The sequence below is a fragment of the Bacillus rossius genome, chromosome 13, assembly GCF_032445375.1.
Source record: "Bacillus rossius redtenbacheri isolate Brsri chromosome 13, Brsri_v3, whole genome shotgun sequence".
NCBI classification, from domain to species: Eukaryota; Metazoa; Arthropoda; class Insecta; order Phasmatodea; family Bacillidae; genus Bacillus; species Bacillus rossius.
The window spans coordinates 41,522,521-41,542,362 of record NC_086340.1 but is presented as its reverse complement, the minus strand read 5'-3'; the positions used below and the strand labels follow the sequence as shown (position 1 = coordinate 41,542,362).

Genomic DNA, 19,842 nt, shown 5'->3' with positions numbered 1-19,842 from the left:
CACCGGAATAGTTAAAATCATGTAAAAACAGTTTAAATACTCCTTTCACCAATACCAGAATGCTTAAGTCTATGACAACTTGAGTTAATGTTTAAATGTTGTATGTCATCTAATCTAACGAACTAGCAAATTTTTCCACGACATACCCAGCTCTACTTACTGAATAGTCAGGATAATAAAAAAATTAATTCATTTTGTATAGTAAACATTCACTGATTGAAGACTTGCAATAAAACAGGTTCAATGAGGTTGATGCTATTTTACTGGTATGAAACAAATTATGAATATCAGTTGGAATTTATTGAATGTCACTGAAAATTGATAACTGTTATTTTTCCGATCACGATACGAATATTGTGTCATTCAAGTCGACAGATTAACACAATTTTATTGTTTACTCATAATTACAACTTCTTAGAAGTTGTTGGCGCCCACAAATTAATATAAAATGATTCGTTCTTTTGCTTTTATTCTATAAATACATTAGAATGGGTCTAAGTACACTCGAGTTATTCAAAGTCAAATCGATTTATACTAAGTAATAAATGTTTTGACCAAGAAGACCCATTTAATAGTGAACTGCGATCTTTAAAAGAAACAGTTCCGGCAAATGAAATAATTATTTTGGAAGACTTTGCAGAAAATTATTTAATCAAGCATCAGTCTGAAATCATGCAAGCCCACTGGATTTCACCCAGTGTTACAATTTTCACTGCAGTAGTATACTACAAATTGGAAGGTCAGTTACAACATATTTGCTATGCAATAGTATCAGATTCATTAAATCATAATAAAGACAGCGATCTTGCTTTCAATGAAGCCATTTTCAATGATTTAAAGACAAGGCTCATATTTCATTTTGATTTTGTTCACTATTTTTCTGATAGTGCAGTGAACCAATTCAAAAGCAGATATTAAGTATGTGATCTTCTTTTCCATGAAAAAGACTTCTGGCTTTCAGCTTGAAGTAGGTGGGGGCCTACTAGGGGATGTGGGAGGCCAGAACCTGGCATGGACTGGGGTTTACGTGAATGGAGCAGATTAGGTATGCAAGGTAAACGGTATCAGATACACAGACATTTTATTTATAATCAAAATTAATTCAAAATAACATTACGTTGACATTGCTGATAATGTTAAGTTTAAACAATGCAAGGCTAAATACATAAAGTGAGAACAATTTCTGACAAAGCGAGTTAATTGAAAATTATGTGGGTAAGCCGGCTACACAGTAAGCGATCCAATCAACGATCGTCAAAAAGAGACAATGCGCAGTTAACTCGAAACACAAGCATTGCCACGAATGAAGTTATATTACAAAATTAAATTACAAAACAACTGCAAAGTGCAGGTACAAGAAAGAATGAAGTTACATTATTCTTTAAAAAAAAACTTTAACAATCAAATACGTGCGACAACGTCTCAGGGGGAGACAGTTACAAACAGAAAAACGGAAGCGAAGGTGAAGTTAAATTTAATGCAAAAATACAAAAAAATTTTGATGGTGGCGACCGAAAAAGAATTTAGATAGAACAAAGTCAAGAATAAATGATTCTACATTAGGGTGAGGGCCACCGCCTCACTGACGACTCAAACCAACTTACATTTCTCCCCTGAGGTCGCACACGCACAAAGTTTAACTAGAAGCTCTCGGACTACATGCTAGTAGAATTACAACAGATCAGCTATAGCTGACAACCAAGCCTGACAAAGTCAACCAGTAGAAGAAGACTCTCAACATGGTTGCATCTTAATTTATAAGCTCGCGCCGCAGCACGCGCATGCGCCTATAATCAAAAGGGTGGGGGAACGAGTACAAATTGAACAAACACTTGGAGGGGGTGGGGGGAAAGGAGGGAGAAGGAGGAGGGGAGCGGAGTGCCGGAGGCCCGCGATGACGCGCGCCGTTTGAAAGTAGCGGACCTAACCGCTACAAGCTGACCATAATTACTTTGAAACATCCCACGAAAAAGGACCCCATGATGGTGTTGGCGGAGAAGTAAAGAGGGTGATACAGTAAAACCATTTTGCTGCGACCCCATTTATTGTGACCACCTTTCTATTACAACCCGATTTCGAGGAACCGTGAAAAAATTGCCGAAAATCCGAAGAATATCGGACAGAAAATAAGTTTCTTGTGGTGAGTAGCGTGTTACTGCGTTTCTCTTGCCGAGTGCTGTACTGCCGTAGGCAGCGCATATCTAAAAATAGATACCACTTCCTGTCGACCGCTGTCAGAGCTTGACAACCCCCATTCCACGTCCCTTCAATGCAGGAAAAACCCTCCGGCCGCAGTGTGTGAACATGGTAGTTGGCCGCTCGCTCGCCCATGCTCACCCTCTCCCCGTACCGAGCGCTGCGGCCGATCTCGGATGCTGCTTGTACTTGTTAACAATCACGTTATCTGCTTCATTTTAACGAGGAGAGTAAAAATATATTAATACTGTCAGCAAATTGATAAAAGCTTTATGTGTCCGCAAAACAGGGCACAACACTGGCCCGCCAGTTGTTTTCATTCAAAACATGGCTAAAGAACTTGCATGGATCAGGCTGAAAACATCCGGCAATACGTGTAGGTTATAAGGAATCTTGTTATGAATTGAGATGTTATGTTTTTAGAGTAGATATACACAGCGACCGACTGGATGCACGCCCGCCGACTTGTTTTAACTGCCGCAGCGATGTTTATTTTGACAGCTCAAGCAATTATCTTTTCCAGTGGGTTGACAAAAAAAGGTCACTTCACCCAGCATAAAAAAAAGGCTACGCCACTTATTACCCACGCAGGAAACACACTGGCTGCCGTCTGTCTCCCCCGCATTTATCTTTCTTCTAACATTCCACGTCTTGCCTCTCGCACGAGCAATTACGAAACGACCACGCACTGGGCCGTTTTATGCTTTGTTTGGTGACAGCAGCTTGATTTTATTCGGTATATTCCATTTCATAGGACCCTTTCCATTAAAATACATTTATATTTAAGTTTGAAAGCTTGTAAATTCCTTGCCAGAGATGACTGAACTCGAACTTGGTGTGAAAAGTGACATATTTTGGCATACTTGGGGTCCGAAAATATTTACAACGATCTTACTCTTCTCTCACCGCTTTAGTACCCATTCATAATAGCCCAATTTTACGGGAGAAGGGAGGGTGAAATGAGCATTTTCTCACTGAAGGTTTTTCAACAGAGAGCGAAGGTAGGACACTAGATGGTTTGTGTGTCTGGGAGGGATGAGCTAGCCTTGAAGAATGTTAACGAGGGGAGGGAGGGGTGAACTTATGCGTCATGAAGCCGCTGCCGTCAGCCAGCCAGGCGAGCTTAGTGTGCGCCCACTCGCGTTGCAGAAGCAACAGCTGCCATATTTTTAAAGGAAATGTCCCATTATTTTTTTGTTATTCTTACATGAACATTATTGGAAGTATTAAAGCCGACACAAAAATACGCTGTGTGTTAAAATTAACAGATTTTAATGATCTTTCATTTCATTTTGTTTTTAATTTTTTTCTGATTTTCACATTTTGGTCAAAATAACCAACTTTTTGACGGTTCCCGAGAATGTATTCATAAAATCACTGCTTCGTTAAATCCGGGGTTCGTGACATCGGGGTTCTAGTGTATTTAACTACTGCAAGCAGAAAACGTACATGTAAACTAACCAGTAAAAATAAACTGTCTTTTGACATATTTTCTTTAGAGGTGGCCTGTAGGGCGACGGACTTGTCATGAAGGTTGAAGTGGGTTTAAAGCAAAGCCGTCTAGCATTGTGAGTGACATCATTCTGCCATTGTACGGCTGGTTTCTTAGTGAGTAGCAGTTTGGAAAAAGGGGGGGGGGGGGGGGGGAGAGGTGAAATCAACTGAAAATTTCGGAAAACATCTATTACGACCCCCCCTCTATTAAGACCCTATTCCTGGGAACCGTGAGGGGTCGTTTCAGAGAGGTTTGACTGTATTAAGATCTGAGCTACAAAAAAAATTATAGTAAATGGAGCTCAAGATTTTGCTAATGCTGCTGCCAAATTAGTAAAATTGATTGTTATATTGTATGTTCCTGAAACTAAGAACAAGATATTGCATGCAAGCTACAGCATTGTTGGGAAATTTGTCTCCCAGTGCTTGGACTCCGTAAGTTTCACTACATGGTACCAGCTGAAAATGGCAGCAGCGCTTTGTTGCTAATAAATTCTGTGTTTTCTGGACAGGAGAGTAACGGTGTATGTTGTGAAATTATCAAGAATGTTAACACTATGCTACCAGGAAACTATGATAACCTTCCAGAGACATAATCGCAAGAATATTAGTTTGGAAGTAGAAAGCTCTAAACTAAGTGAAGGAAAATTTGTGCTATGCAGAGTAATTTCTGAGAAGAATTCTGTGTTTCGTTACGTGTGTGTAATTCAAGAAGTATTGTCTCCAAGTGATTTTTGAGTAATGGGGTTGAAGGCAACAGACCACAAAGTAATTTATTTTAAGGCTAATGAAAGTGATATATTTACAGTTTCAAGAAGTGATGTATTGTTTTTACTCCCTGATCCACTAATGGAGTGTCGAATTGGTAGCGATAGTGTCATCTACAAGTTTAACTCTCCTGTTGATGTCAATGAAGCTTAATTTTCTTCTAACATACGTATATTTGTTCATTTTGTTACATGATATTTCCAATTTATATCAGCCCATGAATTTTTAAACACATTGGGACAAAATTTCCTTCTGTGACGTCCTTCCGTGACCATACGCAAAGGGTTATTTAAACTCTGATAGATAAATAAATAAAACTATAAAAATTTATTTTTGTATGTAAAATGATGTTTTTATAAATTAATCCTAAATACATTAAGAAGAAAACGTTATGTCAAACCATACCTATCAACTCACATTTTCTAGCAAAATATTTTCCTAGATAATATTTAGAATACTCCAGAAATTATTAAGATTTAATTGTAAAAATGTTGTCCTTCCGTGACAAAAAAATAATATGGCCTGACCCTAAAATACAAATTGTTATTATGAGTTTTCTTTCCTGACACCACATATAAAACAAATTCCGCATGGAAATTATTATGAAGGGAAAATTATTTATTTATTTTTTATTTATTTAAATTTGTTACATGCCCACCGACAGTCTTGGGACTTTAGAGGTGGGCACGACACAAAACAAGTACAACACAAAACAAGTAAAAACAAACACTATCACAATAGAGACAGCACAGGATAAACACGAAACATGAAAACAGAAATGATATAAATACCAAAAGGACAAGATAACATGACACATTACTTAGCGAAATGTTAATTACATAATTATTAAACTATACATAAAATATATTAAAAAAAAATGGATAATACAAAATATAACATGTGAGTAGAGGACAAGTTAAGAGGATAAATTTTTAAGTTTAGACAATTGATTATTATTGTGATTCCTAACTAATCTGTATATTATGTCATTAAAGTTATGTAGAGTACAATATGTTTGGTATAAACGAGAATTAAATTGTGGTATTTTTAACCCAGTGGTTTCCAGGAGATAAGTACAGTAAATTTTAGCGTTAAAACAATTTTCAACAAACAGAGAATCTAAATATACTCTACGTGCACCAAGAGGAGTTAAAGTAGGTGAAGGAAGGTTTTTTAAGTTTATTAAATTAATTAATTTTGTTTGTATACTTTCTAGTTTATTTGCATCGGCCGACTTGATGTCATTCCAGATTACTGAACAATATTCTAATTTGGACCTTATTAAGGCAAAATACAGGGAGAGAATTGAGTCTGAATTGTGTACTAGATAGGTGACAGAATTCAGTGTGAGTTGGGCTCCACGTAGTGGTAGCCACTTTTCTGTGGTGTGCTCGTTATATATATATATATATACACAAATACACAGATAGTGTGTGGTATTGTTAAGTAGAAACAAAATATGGTTGTCATTTAAATATTAAAGTTTAAATAATAAATAATTATCTATGGATGTTTATGGCTCTGTAAAATAAATAGATTCTTTAATTAATTTACAAGATTCATATATGGACGCCACCCTTATGCACCACTTAAATTCCTTAATAGTTTAAGGCTCATGTAGTATGATACACAAGGGAAATATTAAATATTCTCACACTATAAAAACCTTCACAAGGCATGAGAATAGACAACAAAACAATTGGAATCATGAAGGACACATACACATACACTGTAAAATGACAACATGGAAACATATGATTAATATAAACATTCTTTAATCAAATAAAAGTATGTTTTAGTTTCTAGTCAATCCAGTGGTATGTCATTTTATATTTGATAAAATTACAGGAGTTAGGTTGCACACATGATAACATGAAACAAAAGTTCATATGGTTCAAAATAATAATGTCTGTTGAACATCTCAATTTATAATAAATTATTTGCGTGAGAAAATAATGTTTATTTAAAATGTTCGTTATTAAAGTTGATTTTTATATTCCACGGCTGAACTCATTAAATAATTGCGGTAGAGCATCTCGAGACATCTGTCTCAGTTCCCCTCTGGGTGTTTGAACAAAGTCAAGTGTGGAAAACAGGATGCGTGATTGTTTTAATAAAATGTTTATTTCAATATGATCTTAGACTAGCTCAACAATGAAACGTAATATTTAAAAGTCCGTCGGCAAAATTACGATGTATGTAGGTAAAGAACAGTTAAATTAGCATGGCATCATGAGTCGCTGATTACTCACGGTAAAACACTCCTCAATACACGTCAGTTATGACGTGCCCTAATTAAATAACATATACTTTAGGCTTAAACGACGTTTCAAACATCCTGGTTGTAGGATGATCTACCCAGCTATTTATCTTCGTTGATTTTTAAGGGGATTTAAACCCGGCCAATGCAGCCATCATCGCCGTTAATTCGACTCGTTACAGTTAATTCTGTAGTGACGCTTATCTTAAGTAACAACGTCGCTGATTGGCTGAAACCCTAAGATTGTTGACTTAATTACACGTTCAAAATCACTCACAGACAATTAACAAAACAAATTAATACATCAAAATGCCTTAAATTTAAAATAGGATTTTCCAACAATGGAAATTCTGTTTTATAAATTATAAATAAAAAGTTCAATTCGCCGTTTTCAGTCCATTGTTCCCTAGAGGGGTCTTGTTAATTGAGCTTCGGCGTCACTTAGATTACACCATAGAGAATGGTAGTTGCAGATACGTCCAAAGACATAAACATAGAACAAAAACATAAAATGTCAATAAATAATAATACTAATAATTAAAAATGTTATTTAAATAAAACAAAACACTTTCTGTGCGTAGGACAGCCATGTTTCAGCACAATTGGTAGCATAAATAGTAATAAATTTGATCATAGCAAGGGTTTTGCGGGAAGACATGTATAAATAGTTTACATGATTATGGAAAAATAATTTAGAATCTAAAATAACACCAAGATCCTTAATTGTTGAACATTTCGTGATTACAGAGTTTTCTAAAATATAATTCAAATTAAGTGGTTGATATTTCCTTGTAAAGGATATAACAAATGTTTTGTGTTTATTTAGTGTAACCAGATTAAATTTACACCAATTGTTTACTTGGGAAATGTCATTTTGTAATAAAATACAGTCATTCTGTGTTATTATATTCCTAAATATTTTTAGATCATCGGCAAAAAGTACTCCTGTAGAATGGTTGAGAATTTGAGGTAGGTCGTTTATATATAAATTAAAAAGAAGAGGCGATAATGTGGTGCCTCCTTGAGGGACACCAGAAGAGATACTAAACAGGGAAGAATTGTGGTTATTAATTGTAACATAAAAACTTCTATTAGTTAAGTAATTAGAAAACCAGTTTGTAAAATTTTGAGTTAAACCAAAGTTAAATAATTTTTTAAGAAGTATAGAATGGTTCACAGTGTCAAAGGCCTTGGCTAAATCAAAATAACAGGCATCCACTTGCCCTCTGTTGGTAACCTCTCTGTGTATAGGATTTAAAAAAGTAAGCAAGTTAGTGGTGGTCGATAAACCTTTCCTAAAACCATGCTGACTGTTCGATAAACTGTTCTTAAGCTGGAAATTTAAAAATATAAAAATTATTTTTTCAAATATTTTAGAAAAACCATTGAGTAGAGAAATAGGCCTATAATTGTTAACATTCTGTTTAGAGCCTTTTTTGTGGATAGGTATCACCTTAGCAGTTTTCCATTTCTCCGGGAAAACAGAGGATTGTAAACTAAAATTAAAAATATGCAGCAAAAGAGGGACTAATAATTCAGAGCAGCCTTTTATAATGAAATTAGGTATGCCATCAGGACCAGTAGATTTGGATGATTTCAACGATTTTATGCCCCATAATACTAAACATTCTGAGATTGTGGGCACAGGAATAGATACTAAATGTATATTGTTTGTCACAGGTTGTTGGATACATGTAGAAGGTTCGTAGACACTGGAAAAATATTTAGCGTATCCATTGGCTAGTTCAGCGGGATCATTCGTGATAGTTCCATTAATTTTTAGAGAATGCTGTTCATAAAAACCATCTTTCATTAGTTTGACATATCGCCAAAATTTTTTAGGGTTAGTTTTAATATAATTATTGGTATTTCGAGTCCATTGAATTTTGTCTCTTTTTATTAAATATTTCACTAATTTACGATAATAAGAGAAAAGTTAATAGTAATACGTGTTGTTGTTTCTTTTATAAAGCTTATAGAAATGCTTCTTTGACTTTAATGCTTGAATTAACTCACTGGTAAACCAAATTGGAAATTTAGATGATTTTTTGTTTGTCATTGGAATGAAGATATTCATATTTTCAACCACGCAATTGGTTAGTTGGTCAACAAGTTCATTTACATCCATAGAATTATAAAAATCTGACCAGTCATGATTTTTGATGGAATTGAAAAGACCGAGAAAATCACCTTTTTTATAGTTTCTAAACGTTGATGTAATGTTGGAACTGTTTTTGAAGGACTCAATCTTGATGTTGATGTTTAATGCAGGATGATAAATATCTTCTTTGATAAAAACATCATAAGCCTTTGTCACTGAACACAGCTGTAGATTGGTTAAACACAAGTCTAAAAGATTTATATGAGTTTGAATATTGTTGCACTGTTTTAGACTATGTACAGATATAAAGTTAAGTAAATGGCGCACCTTAGTGTTAATGTTCATAGTCGCCTGATGGAAAGGGTTAAGATTAAGATTATTCCAATCTATACCCGGTACATTGAAATCACCGAGTATCAAAATGTCATCTTGAAATGAGGAGAGTTTATCTTCTAAAAATTCAAAATATACGCGGACAAACTCTGCCGTTAAATCTGGAGGTAAATAGATATTTCCAATAATTAAAGATTTGCTAGAAGATGATTTTATTTTAAACCAAACTGCTTCAACACCAGGAAAGTCAAAAACAACGTACAGTTGAACAGAAATAAATTTCGACTTCTTAACAGCAGATAAAACACCACCGCCTCTTGATTTATTGGTTTGTTCAGCATTTCTGTCATTTCTAAAGACATGGTATTGGTCTGTGAAATAGTGTGACGTAATGCTATTTGCATTAAGCCAAGTCTCAATTAGGCAAATAATATCAAAATGTGAGCTAACAATATTATCATAGAACTCAACAGACTTAGTCCTTAATCCTCTGACATTCTGATAGTAGATATCAAACTCCTTAATGTTTGACGTTAGGACGTGAGATTAAAGTGCTCCTCCGGACACCAAGGATGCTGACGCACATACATTGGTTGATGCACGGCTAGGAGTGGGCCGTGGCTGAACGTTCGGGTCATCGTTAATTGTATCGTTATTTAGAATCTGTTCCTGGTGTAGTTTGCCGTAAAAGGGGCTTATCATACAGCCACTAGGCCAAAAAACAATGTTGTTTATCCTGTTGAAATCATTTTCAAGTACTGAAACATGGAATGATGCATAAGAATTATATTTGGTTCTCAGTTTAGTCACCTTGATTTGCGATAAATTTAATTCATTTGAGATATAGTCAATGATTTCTTTTTCCTGTACTTGAGGATCAAACCTGGTAACAAAAAGAGCCTTTGTTTTTAAGTAAGGTGGTTTTGAAATAGTTTTCAAAGATGTTGTGTTCCTGATGCCCACTTTCATTTGAGATTTTTTCTTTTCAGGTTCACGTTTCAATTCGTTGGTTGCAGTAATTCTTTTACTGGGTGCACGTTGCACCAGTGTAAAATTGTTATTGTCAGCATGCTGCGTCATGCGGACTGAGCTCTTGACAGCGCGCGAGTAACGCTGAGTAGAAAGTAGGTCATCTGCAGGTGTGACGTCACTGGAACCAGCAATGGACACGAACGCATCGGTAGCCTTGTTACTAGCAGGATTCGATAGTACCTGATTGTATGAAATACCCTGATTATTTTTTACGTTTAGACTTTGCCGAAGATGAATCAGTTCTTGCTTAATTTCATGGGTTTCATTTCGTGCGTCAAGAAGAAGTGTTTTTAGCACTTGATTTTCACTACTCAGCTCATCTACTTTAACACAAACGGACTTTATCAATTTGAATAGTTCTTCCATGTTCATAACTTCAAGCTTTGTATTATCTGGCTTCAGGACTGCTGACGGTGGATGCTGATCCAGACATCCAGAAGTAAACGAAGACCGATTTTTGGTCGGAGATCTTATCATGTTCATGTGGTCAGCAGGAATTAAATCGGTAGCTGAAGCATCACTGAAAGATAATCCAAACCCCGGGAATTCGGGTTGATCTAGGAAAGACGACTCAATATTGATAACACATTTACATACACAACTATAGAATGATTATTACGAGCATAAACACGGAGCGCGCGCACAAACACGACCGGTCTGCGTGAACACACGGCCGCAACAAAACAAAATCCTTTCTTTGCATGCAAATATGTAAACTTTTTTATGATTATCTGCATCAATGAACATATTGCAAATATAAATATGCTTCGGGTGTTAACCCAAGTAGCACCTTTCATTTAAACTCATGTCAGCAGAATTAAGATGGATGTTCCAAAGTTTGAAAATATAAGATCTGTTTTGTCAATCTCGCATGAGCCACAAGCAACACTGGTAGCCTTGATAGTAATCATTTGTATTTAAATACTTAGATTAATTTCGCAAACGAACAAAATGGTAGCAATTCATTATTATCATTCACTAGTAATCCAATGCTCTGACCTCAAACAAACTGTCACTCAAACGATTGTCACAAAATTTACGTTTAATTTTATTCTGATCGCTACACAGAAAGATAATACATAAAACCCTGTTGTTATGGTCCCTTACATTTTCCAGAAATAAGCTTGTAATAAACATTTTGAACCAATAACTATACATCAAAACATGCAATTTTTCACACCGTGTCCGAGTTTAGTATGCATGAAATTTACTAGTTAAAAAAATTAAATTTTTTTTTTTTTTTTTTTTTCAAAACCATACCACTTCCAAAAAGGAAATATCATAATGAGAGACACAAACAGTATCTTTTAGTGCGCAGTAAGTACCTTTGACACTGACTGTATAGGGAAAATTAAATATATTTTCATTAAAATGTTACTTTACTATTTGTGAGCCATAACAATATAACACTCCAGATATGTCAAGAAAGTGAAGCCTGTGACATCGCTTTATCGCTCGCACGAGCGGGCCAGATGTGGAATTTTATGAAGGCTGCATGTTGTGCATTGTGTGCGCGCTTCAGTAAAAGGGGCAAATTTTTTCTTGCGGTGTGAAAAAAACTTTCATTTTGAGAGGAAAAGATAATTGCCTTAGCTGTCAAGATTGTTACAACCCCGGTGAATGCCCTTCCCACTTGTTAAATATATATTATGAAGCCTTATCATGTTCAATACAATGGTCAGGTTTTCTGATATTATTTAAATAACATTTTTATGCCCTTTAAGAATTATTCTTATGTTTGCCATATGATTTATAATCATAATTTAAATTATTTAAGTTATTCTGACAACTTGTGTCCTTTATAGTGAATAAGCCCCTAGATGTTATTTTTACCAGTGTTAGTTTGTGTAGTTACGTTTTTCTGTGCTGTAACATAATTTTAAGTGTTGCTTGAAGGTTTTTATTCGTAATTGCATATTAACATAATTTTCTTTTGTATTTTTTTTTGCAATGGCCCTTTGAACAAGCAGGTGAGGTGGTTTTCCCGGTGGATAATCATTGAAGAGAGAGAGAGAGAGAGTTTGGTAGCCGTGAAAAAGAACTCGGTGCTGTGACCAAGTGCCATGACTGGATGATAGTTGATAGTTTTTGCATACAATTTTGAGATTGGTTTCTAAATGATGTTACCACACTTCATGATTTTTTCTGGTTGTGATCTCTGTCGAAAACGCCTCGGTGTGAGGGCAGGAAATGTTGTTGTGAGGACTGTGCTGTGATTGGTTGGAGAGGCTTCTCTCGGGAGGTGGGCAGATGAACATAGCCTCATGAGTCAGTGTCTGAACGACATACCTGTAGGTCAAGTGTCTGGCGGTGGCTCAAAAATAATATAATTATGTAGTTGAGGGTATCACTAAGTCAGTCAGTTTTTGTATATGGATAAGTGGGTCTTTTCTTTTTTTTTTAGTTGCAGAATTCTTTGTTGCAGCGTAATGTAACTGCATTTATGTTTTTATATTTATAGATAAAAGTGTCTGACAGTTAAGTTACAAAGATTTCAGATAAATATATAACATGCCTACATATAAGTAGAGAACAAAGTTCAGAAAAACACACAAATGAATCTGTGTGTTTTAAAAACACCAAATGTCATGGCCCCACTCTTCACAATACAGACAGAAGTTTTTACTATGGTAACATCTATGGCTACACTGATACCAACAAAAGCACGACAGCGAAACTTGATTTCTAATAATCAGCCCCAGCACACTTTAAGAGAGTAACTGTACCAGCCATCCATGATGAAAGAATTACATTAGAACTACACTGACAACGAATGTTGTCCTTGGTTTTTTTTTTTGTAATTAAACTGTTCACTACTTTTGAGATTTAGCGGCATTTTGCAACAGCCATCTTCAGGGTGCTAACAGTAAACAGGCCAAGAAAGCCTGAAAACCTTTTTTTCACTATGTTGCTATGTTACCTACTAAATCTTGAATTAAATAAATCAGTTTAAAGTTTGTTCGAATGGCAATAATAACGTATTATTCTACAATTTACCTTATGTCCCTGGAGTACTACTTCAAAGTACAGTAAACTCTCGATTATCCGCGTTAATTGGGACCTGCCAAAGCACGGATAACAATAATCCTGTAAAAACCCCAGATAATACGTTTTACGGCCCTCTAATTTTGGTCTCAAAATACATTTTATCTTCTTTAGAATGCTGAGCACAAGTGAAGTCTTTGTGCACCGAGTCTCAGCTTACTGGACCGTAAACAATTACCCCCCCTCCCCCTTTTATGACACCATGTGGTTATTCTCCATTGGCTGGAGAGGCAGCACTTACCCACACCTTCCCCCCCCCCCTTTTTTTCTTCCACTTGACAAGTTATTCCTTCTCAGTTCTTTGTCCATTCATAAAACTAGCACACAGAGAAACTTGTGCCAGGCTGGAGGAATATATATGTAGCACTTCAATACACCAAACCTCTGTACTTTCACAGACCTAATGACAAAGTTTCCACAAATCAAAGATGAATCCGGATATACGTACGCATCTTGTGGAGCCATGGCTGCAGTGTTTGTCAAGAACTGTTGCAGTTACAAGCGTGGGAAATAAGTAACACGATAAATTGATACTGTTTCCATCATAAAAACTTGTGACAGACACGCGAAGATCGCAGACATGTTCAGTTGCTAGTTCCCGGTCATTACAACAGCGGAAGAAACTGCTCACAATAAGATCACTCGCCAGGTGCCCACCGAGCATAACGGCACGTGAAACACTCCAGATGCAGACAGGAGGCTGAGGCAGTGGACAGGGAATGCCCCTCAGATTTAAAGTGTGACAAATGTGACGGTTGAGGGGGTGAGAGATAAGAAGGGTCCCACCAAACAGCTTTCTAACACACAGTAACAGGATGGTTAAAAAGTAAAGAAATGCGCCCGAGCAAAAAAAAATTTTTTTCACAGAAAATAACAAACTAATAGGTAATTAAACTAAATCAAAGCACATAATCCAAAAAAAAAAAGATAATCCGGACCCGGATAACTTAAGTTTACTGTACCTCTGTTATTTTCCCTTGGTCTCCACACTAATGTCTTCAAACACTTTCCTATTACTACCTATTTACACCTCATCACTAACACCACCTTGGGTCTTCCTCTCTTCAGCTGCAAGGCCACTCCAGGCTGGAAAACAGTCCTCTCTTTACCTCAGAGTAGCATTGACCTCCAAAATTCACTTCCCTGCACCATTAAATCTTATTCTCTAAATCAGTCAGCAGACATGCTTATGCACGACAAAGGATAAGCTCAGGAAAGATTATATTTTTATAACAGTTGTAAACGGTACATCATTCTGCAACTTGGAAGTTGCCAGAGATCTGTTCGCCATTCAAGCTCATGTACTCTTTCAGCAGAGTAGACTGGTCACCTCTAGAAGTTTCTTTCGAAACACTGCTCCCCCGCAAATCTGCCTGTCACAAACAAGTAATATGGGTCTGCTGCTCTTCTTGCAACGTCTTCTACGCATCGGACAAACCCAATAGGTTGGCAGGCAAAACATAGATGGCATCTCCAGTTCTTTGGAAATGTGGGTCTCTTATGGAATTAATTCAGTAATCATAATGCTGTAATTCTTTTAGTGATTTCCTCTTATACATCAAGCAGTCGAAATGTTATAGTTCTTAAGAGGCGAAGCATCAAAAATTATGCAATGCCCTGATGATGTCTGCCTGATTATTGGTAGTACTGGTACCTAATGGTATTTTTCTAGTCGAATCTTTCTCGTCCTCCTATAAATGCACTAGTACCAAGTGCCTGGCCAATCTCTACAGAGGCTTCTAAGTAACCAATAGAATCCCAAGTATGGGAATCCAAACAAGCATTTTTTTGAAAGCTGACCCTAAATTAAAACTAAAACCTATAGGTTTGTTTCCTTCATGCTACAAACTAACAGCCTCAAAGCAACAGCAGTCTAAACTTACCTCAATCTCCTGCTTCACGGGCAGGAGCACTGTTTCAAATGGCTCAGGCTTCACTGGGTCCTCCTCAACACACACACCTTCAGCCATCGTCTGCAACCACAAGTCAGTACACACTGTGGTACAAGTACAAGGACATAGACACATACACTTGATATAAGATTCTGGACATACGCCATTGCTAAGAAACATTGTGATAGATCAATTATTTTCTTTTCCAACTTCCTCAGAGAAATATGCATACCGGGTCCATACCGGGCATTGATATTATCTTAGAAAAATTTGTGCAATGTGCATTTTCAACTAACTTGCTTAGCATACTGCTAAAGGATAAGATGGCAACAGACAAATTCGAGAAATGTTGAAGCAATCCAGAATATGTTTATTCAATTAGGTAGTGAACCTATGTCCCAAAAGACAACCAATATTATGAATATCAAGTGCCTCAAACCACGCGAGTATGTCTGCAGGATTGTTTGTCACATAGATATGCACAGGAGTTTAATGCAATGAGATCTCCAAGATTAACGTGTGCTTCGAACCAGTTCTCTTGAATTTGTCATGTCAGGGTCCTGGGATCAAACCAGCAACCTTAGTTACTACGCACCAGGTGAGTGTGAGACGTGAGTGAACATGGTCTCATAGTCTCTACCCCAATCCCTTACAGATCCAATTAAATAGCTAGTTTGTAAAAAAATGATCTGATTAGAACATTTATCAAAACATGGTGCTACATCTACAATAACTGATGCCAACTTCTACAGAACACACATGTAAGATTTATTTTATTTATTTTTTCATTCATTCATTACATTTGCAGTGGACAAAGATTCCAAATTCCCGTTGGTTTTGGCTTACGTGGGTATCTTACAATAGTGCAAACAGATTGCCTCCGTGTCTATAATGACAGGAACAGTTTTTGTTGTGTCCAGGATCTTTCAACATACTAAATTAAAATAGCATCACGTACCACAAGATTCATGTATACCAGACCATGCCACCAGGATGAAGAAATAAACTCGGACATGTGGTACCAGAGGAACCAGATGGTGATTTGAGGGGGGGGGGGGGGGGGGGGGGTTTGCAGATGACCAGAGGATTTAAAGAGGCATTCTAATCCTATTGGATAAATGGAAAATCCAACATTTTGAAATATATTAGACTTTTAATAAGCTATCTTAAAATCTTTCTGACATCAACGAAAGTTAAAATCAAACAGAAGTGAAAACTTAAAACTTTGTTTTTAAATGTGTAATATGACATCATTTCTACGTCAAATGTATGTAAGAAAATGATTTTGGTATTATATCAGTACGATGTCAGCATTATATAATTTATCCTTACATCATTTTTTAGTCACAACAGATGTCACTGAAATGTAAAAATTATGTAAAAATTCATCACCTAGCTATGAATTACCAGTGATGTCAGACCTAGGTCATGTATTCACGTGGTCAAATTAACTTCACTTACTGCTGCTACAGCATGTCGGTGACGCGAACTCACAAGATTTTACCCATCCAAAAAACAGTCCAACACGCACATGATACAGTCGAGTATATACAATGTGTTAGTGTATATATGTGTATAAATGTACACAGGCCGCTGCACGTCGCCAGTCTGGCATAACACGTCACTAGCATGCCGGTGATGCAAACCCAGAAGTTTTGCCCCTACCAAAAATCGCTCAACGCAGCTACATTTTTACAATGAACTGACTTCAAAGAACAGATGTTGCAAGCAGTAGATTATCTTTGTTATCACTCCAGTATTTATGTTTTAGTTCTAGTGGTTAATTGAGAGAACAAGGGAAGAAGGGGAGGGGAGTTTTCCCACACCCTTCTTCCCTCACAGAGGATCGCCAAAGTGTGGTATGCAAATTTTATCAAAAATTGGTCTCCTTTCTCAAAATAACCACCACAAAGGTAAGTATAACTATCCGGAACTTACAAAACATTCCCCTATTTTCCTTGAAAAGTGTGTTTCAAAATTCATACTAGTTTCTGAAAAATTGTCGTTTATAGGTTACAGTAGGTAGCTCTAGCAGTGACTTGGCCAATACCGTACAGTAGCCGGGACTGTTTTACACAACAGTTTGGCCTGATTGCTATTGCAGCATTATTGTTTACTTGATACTAGCAGCAACTTGTTCCTGTGGTTGTCTGGACAACCTTAGGAATACAGTGTAGCCATGGCTGTTTCCAAATAGATATGTATGTTTGATGACAGTACGTTAAACCTACGGTCAGGGCCCAGGATGTTTTCCACGTTGTTATTCTCTTGTAATGAAAACAGATCAGGGTGGAAAAAGTCTTGGCCACTACTGTAACGTACCAACATGTCTTTTGTAAAACAGCCTCGGCTACGCTGTATTCCAAAGAGTTCTCAGGAAAATTAGGGGAAGGGGAAGGGGAAGGGGAAGGGGAAGAAAATTTGCAACTAGAATCAAGTGAACAATAAAGCAGGCAAAATCTAGCCAATCTATTATGGGAAACCATCTCAGCTACACTAATAAAGCAAGGAATAAATTTGTAAATATGTAGAGTCGTGGTATATGTGAAAAAATTCTCAAAATCCGAAAATACTTTTATTCTATGCTCTTTCACATCCTCTTTTCAAATCAACCGGCGGAGGTAAGAAATTCCAAATACTTTAGGAGATTTCGAATTTTTTAATTTTCATCACAATACCTGTGTATTCATGCGGCCATTGTTTCTTGTTTACGAGTATCTATTATGATTCTTATTGGACAATTTTTTCACGTGACAGTTCCGTGATTGGCCAGTATTCAAATGAACCAATACGTGATTATTTATTTATTTATTCATGTTCCGTCGGAGGTATTGCGACGTAGGTGTAAACGACTACATCATTTCCTTCTAATGGCAAAGGAAATGTACTCGCCTCCAACTTAGGTGATATTTTAACGTTTCTAATTTTAAAGTCTTACTTTTTATTTGGATATTCTTGCGCAAGTAATAAGTAACAAAAAAATTTTTACGTGAGTTGTTAATGTTCATCATTTGTCCGGTTTTGTTAAGTCAGGTCAGTTACATTATAAATACTTTAAAACTAAAGAACCATTGAAATTAAATCATATTATTTTTAATGTACGCTTAATTTGAAAGTATTAATAATTCAACTGACCTGACCTAATCGACCATTTTATTTTTTACGCATTCACGAACACACGGCAAATAACAAAAATTGTGGCGGAGGAATGGTTGTACAGGTGTTGTATTGCAAAATTAAAAAATTCGATATCTCCTAAAGTATTTGGAATTTCTTACCTCCGCCAGTTGATTTGAAAAGAGGAAGTGAAAGAGCATAGAATAAAAGTATTTTCCGATTTTTAGCATTTTTTTTTCCGCATATACCGCTACTCTACATATTTACCGCAAAACATGGCGAAAGCCGCGTCATTGCAAGACTACCTAATATAACCTATAAACGGTAATTTCTCAGAAACTAGTAGGTATTTGAAACACTATTTTCAGGAAAGTGAGAAGACCGTATGAAATGTTTTATAACACCATTGGTAGAAATATATTATTTATTTTACAGAGAAGCTGCTAAACTTGAAATTAACTATAACAGCCAATTATCTTTCAACAACGAAAACCTGTTTTTAGTTGGACTTAAATTTAAGTAATACTGAAAACATACTACTTTTCTTCGCCTTTAATTGCGAACACCGTAAATAGACATTTAAGATGTTAAAACAGTAGAAAATAACATAATCCACTGTCGTACACAATTTACTTCAATACATTTCTACACATAGAATATACAACAAAATGATGCAGTAGGACAATACAGGAAAGTAGTCCAAAAACTGGGAAACATGTTACAGAGCGCATTCTAGCGGCAACGTGTAGGAGCCTATGCTTGAAACTTGTGGAATAAATTCCTCGCGGAATGATCCGCTAGTTTCATTCCGATGGACATCTAAAAGTCTATTCTTGAAACTTATATAGCGGCTATCGAAATAAACAATGTCGGGTTGACGAAGCCACTATGCATAAAGGAAACTTTTTATAAGTTTATAGTTTCCATTCTCACCATCGGAATGACACACTGACAAATAACACACATACAGATACTCAGAAATCTTTTATTACTATGGACTCCACGTTAACCTGACAACCAAAGATTATCCACCTACGCTGACAACATCAAATTCAGAGGCTCAAACTACACCTACATAAGTCCATCGATTTATTCAACCTGGTCAGCGATAGTAAATGGGATGGAGATTATTTTATTCTTTTATTTTACAAAGTCTTCTTTAGGGCCAAAATAGACTATGGTTGTATTTTTATGACTTCTGGTCCTACAAAATAAATGCCTACGCATATGTTATGGGGTAACGCAATTTCTCCTATATCAGCCCTCCATGTTGAACCAAATATAGAGTCTTATCATAAATGCTGGATGCTGCTATCAAATAGACATGCTCTCGTGCTCCTTGGGAGTTGAAAGAGTTGGGAGCAAGTTGACCTGAGGGCAAAAAGAGTTGGTAACTTTTAATACACGAAGAAAACGCGATTTGTTGTAAAACAATGATGGCGGAAAATATAGCAGACATCGTGAGAAATTTGTTTGGAAATGAAGATTCATATGAAGATGAAGTTGTTATTGATTTACCATATATTGGACTACAAATTATGAGAGAGCTTGATGAAGGTAAAAATATATAAATATTGCTTTTTGACTTTAAACTGCTTGTGGTA

The 19,842-nt window shown here is 36.2% G+C and overlaps 1 protein-coding gene across 11 annotated transcripts in view; it reads right to left on the bottom strand.

Annotated features, from left to right (window-relative positions):
- LOC134538484 (gastrula zinc finger protein XlCGF8.2DB-like) overlaps window positions 1-18,898 on the bottom strand; it is an 85,008-nt gene extending 66,110 nt beyond the window's left edge. For 9 of the 11 annotated variants that reach the window (XM_063379842.1, XM_063379850.1, XM_063379844.1 and 6 more), the window contains exons 1-2: window positions 18,776-18,881; window positions 15,113-15,202 (exon numbers count right to left, since the gene is read on the bottom strand). In XM_063379842.1, the coding sequence (XP_063235912.1) occupies window positions 15,113-15,199 (87 nt within the window). In that variant the 5' untranslated portion in view covers window positions 15,200-15,202; window positions 18,776-18,881. The other 2 variants (XM_063379853.1, XM_063379843.1) reach the window with 2 other exon arrangements.
- Window positions 18,899-19,842: the final 944 nt, after the last annotated feature.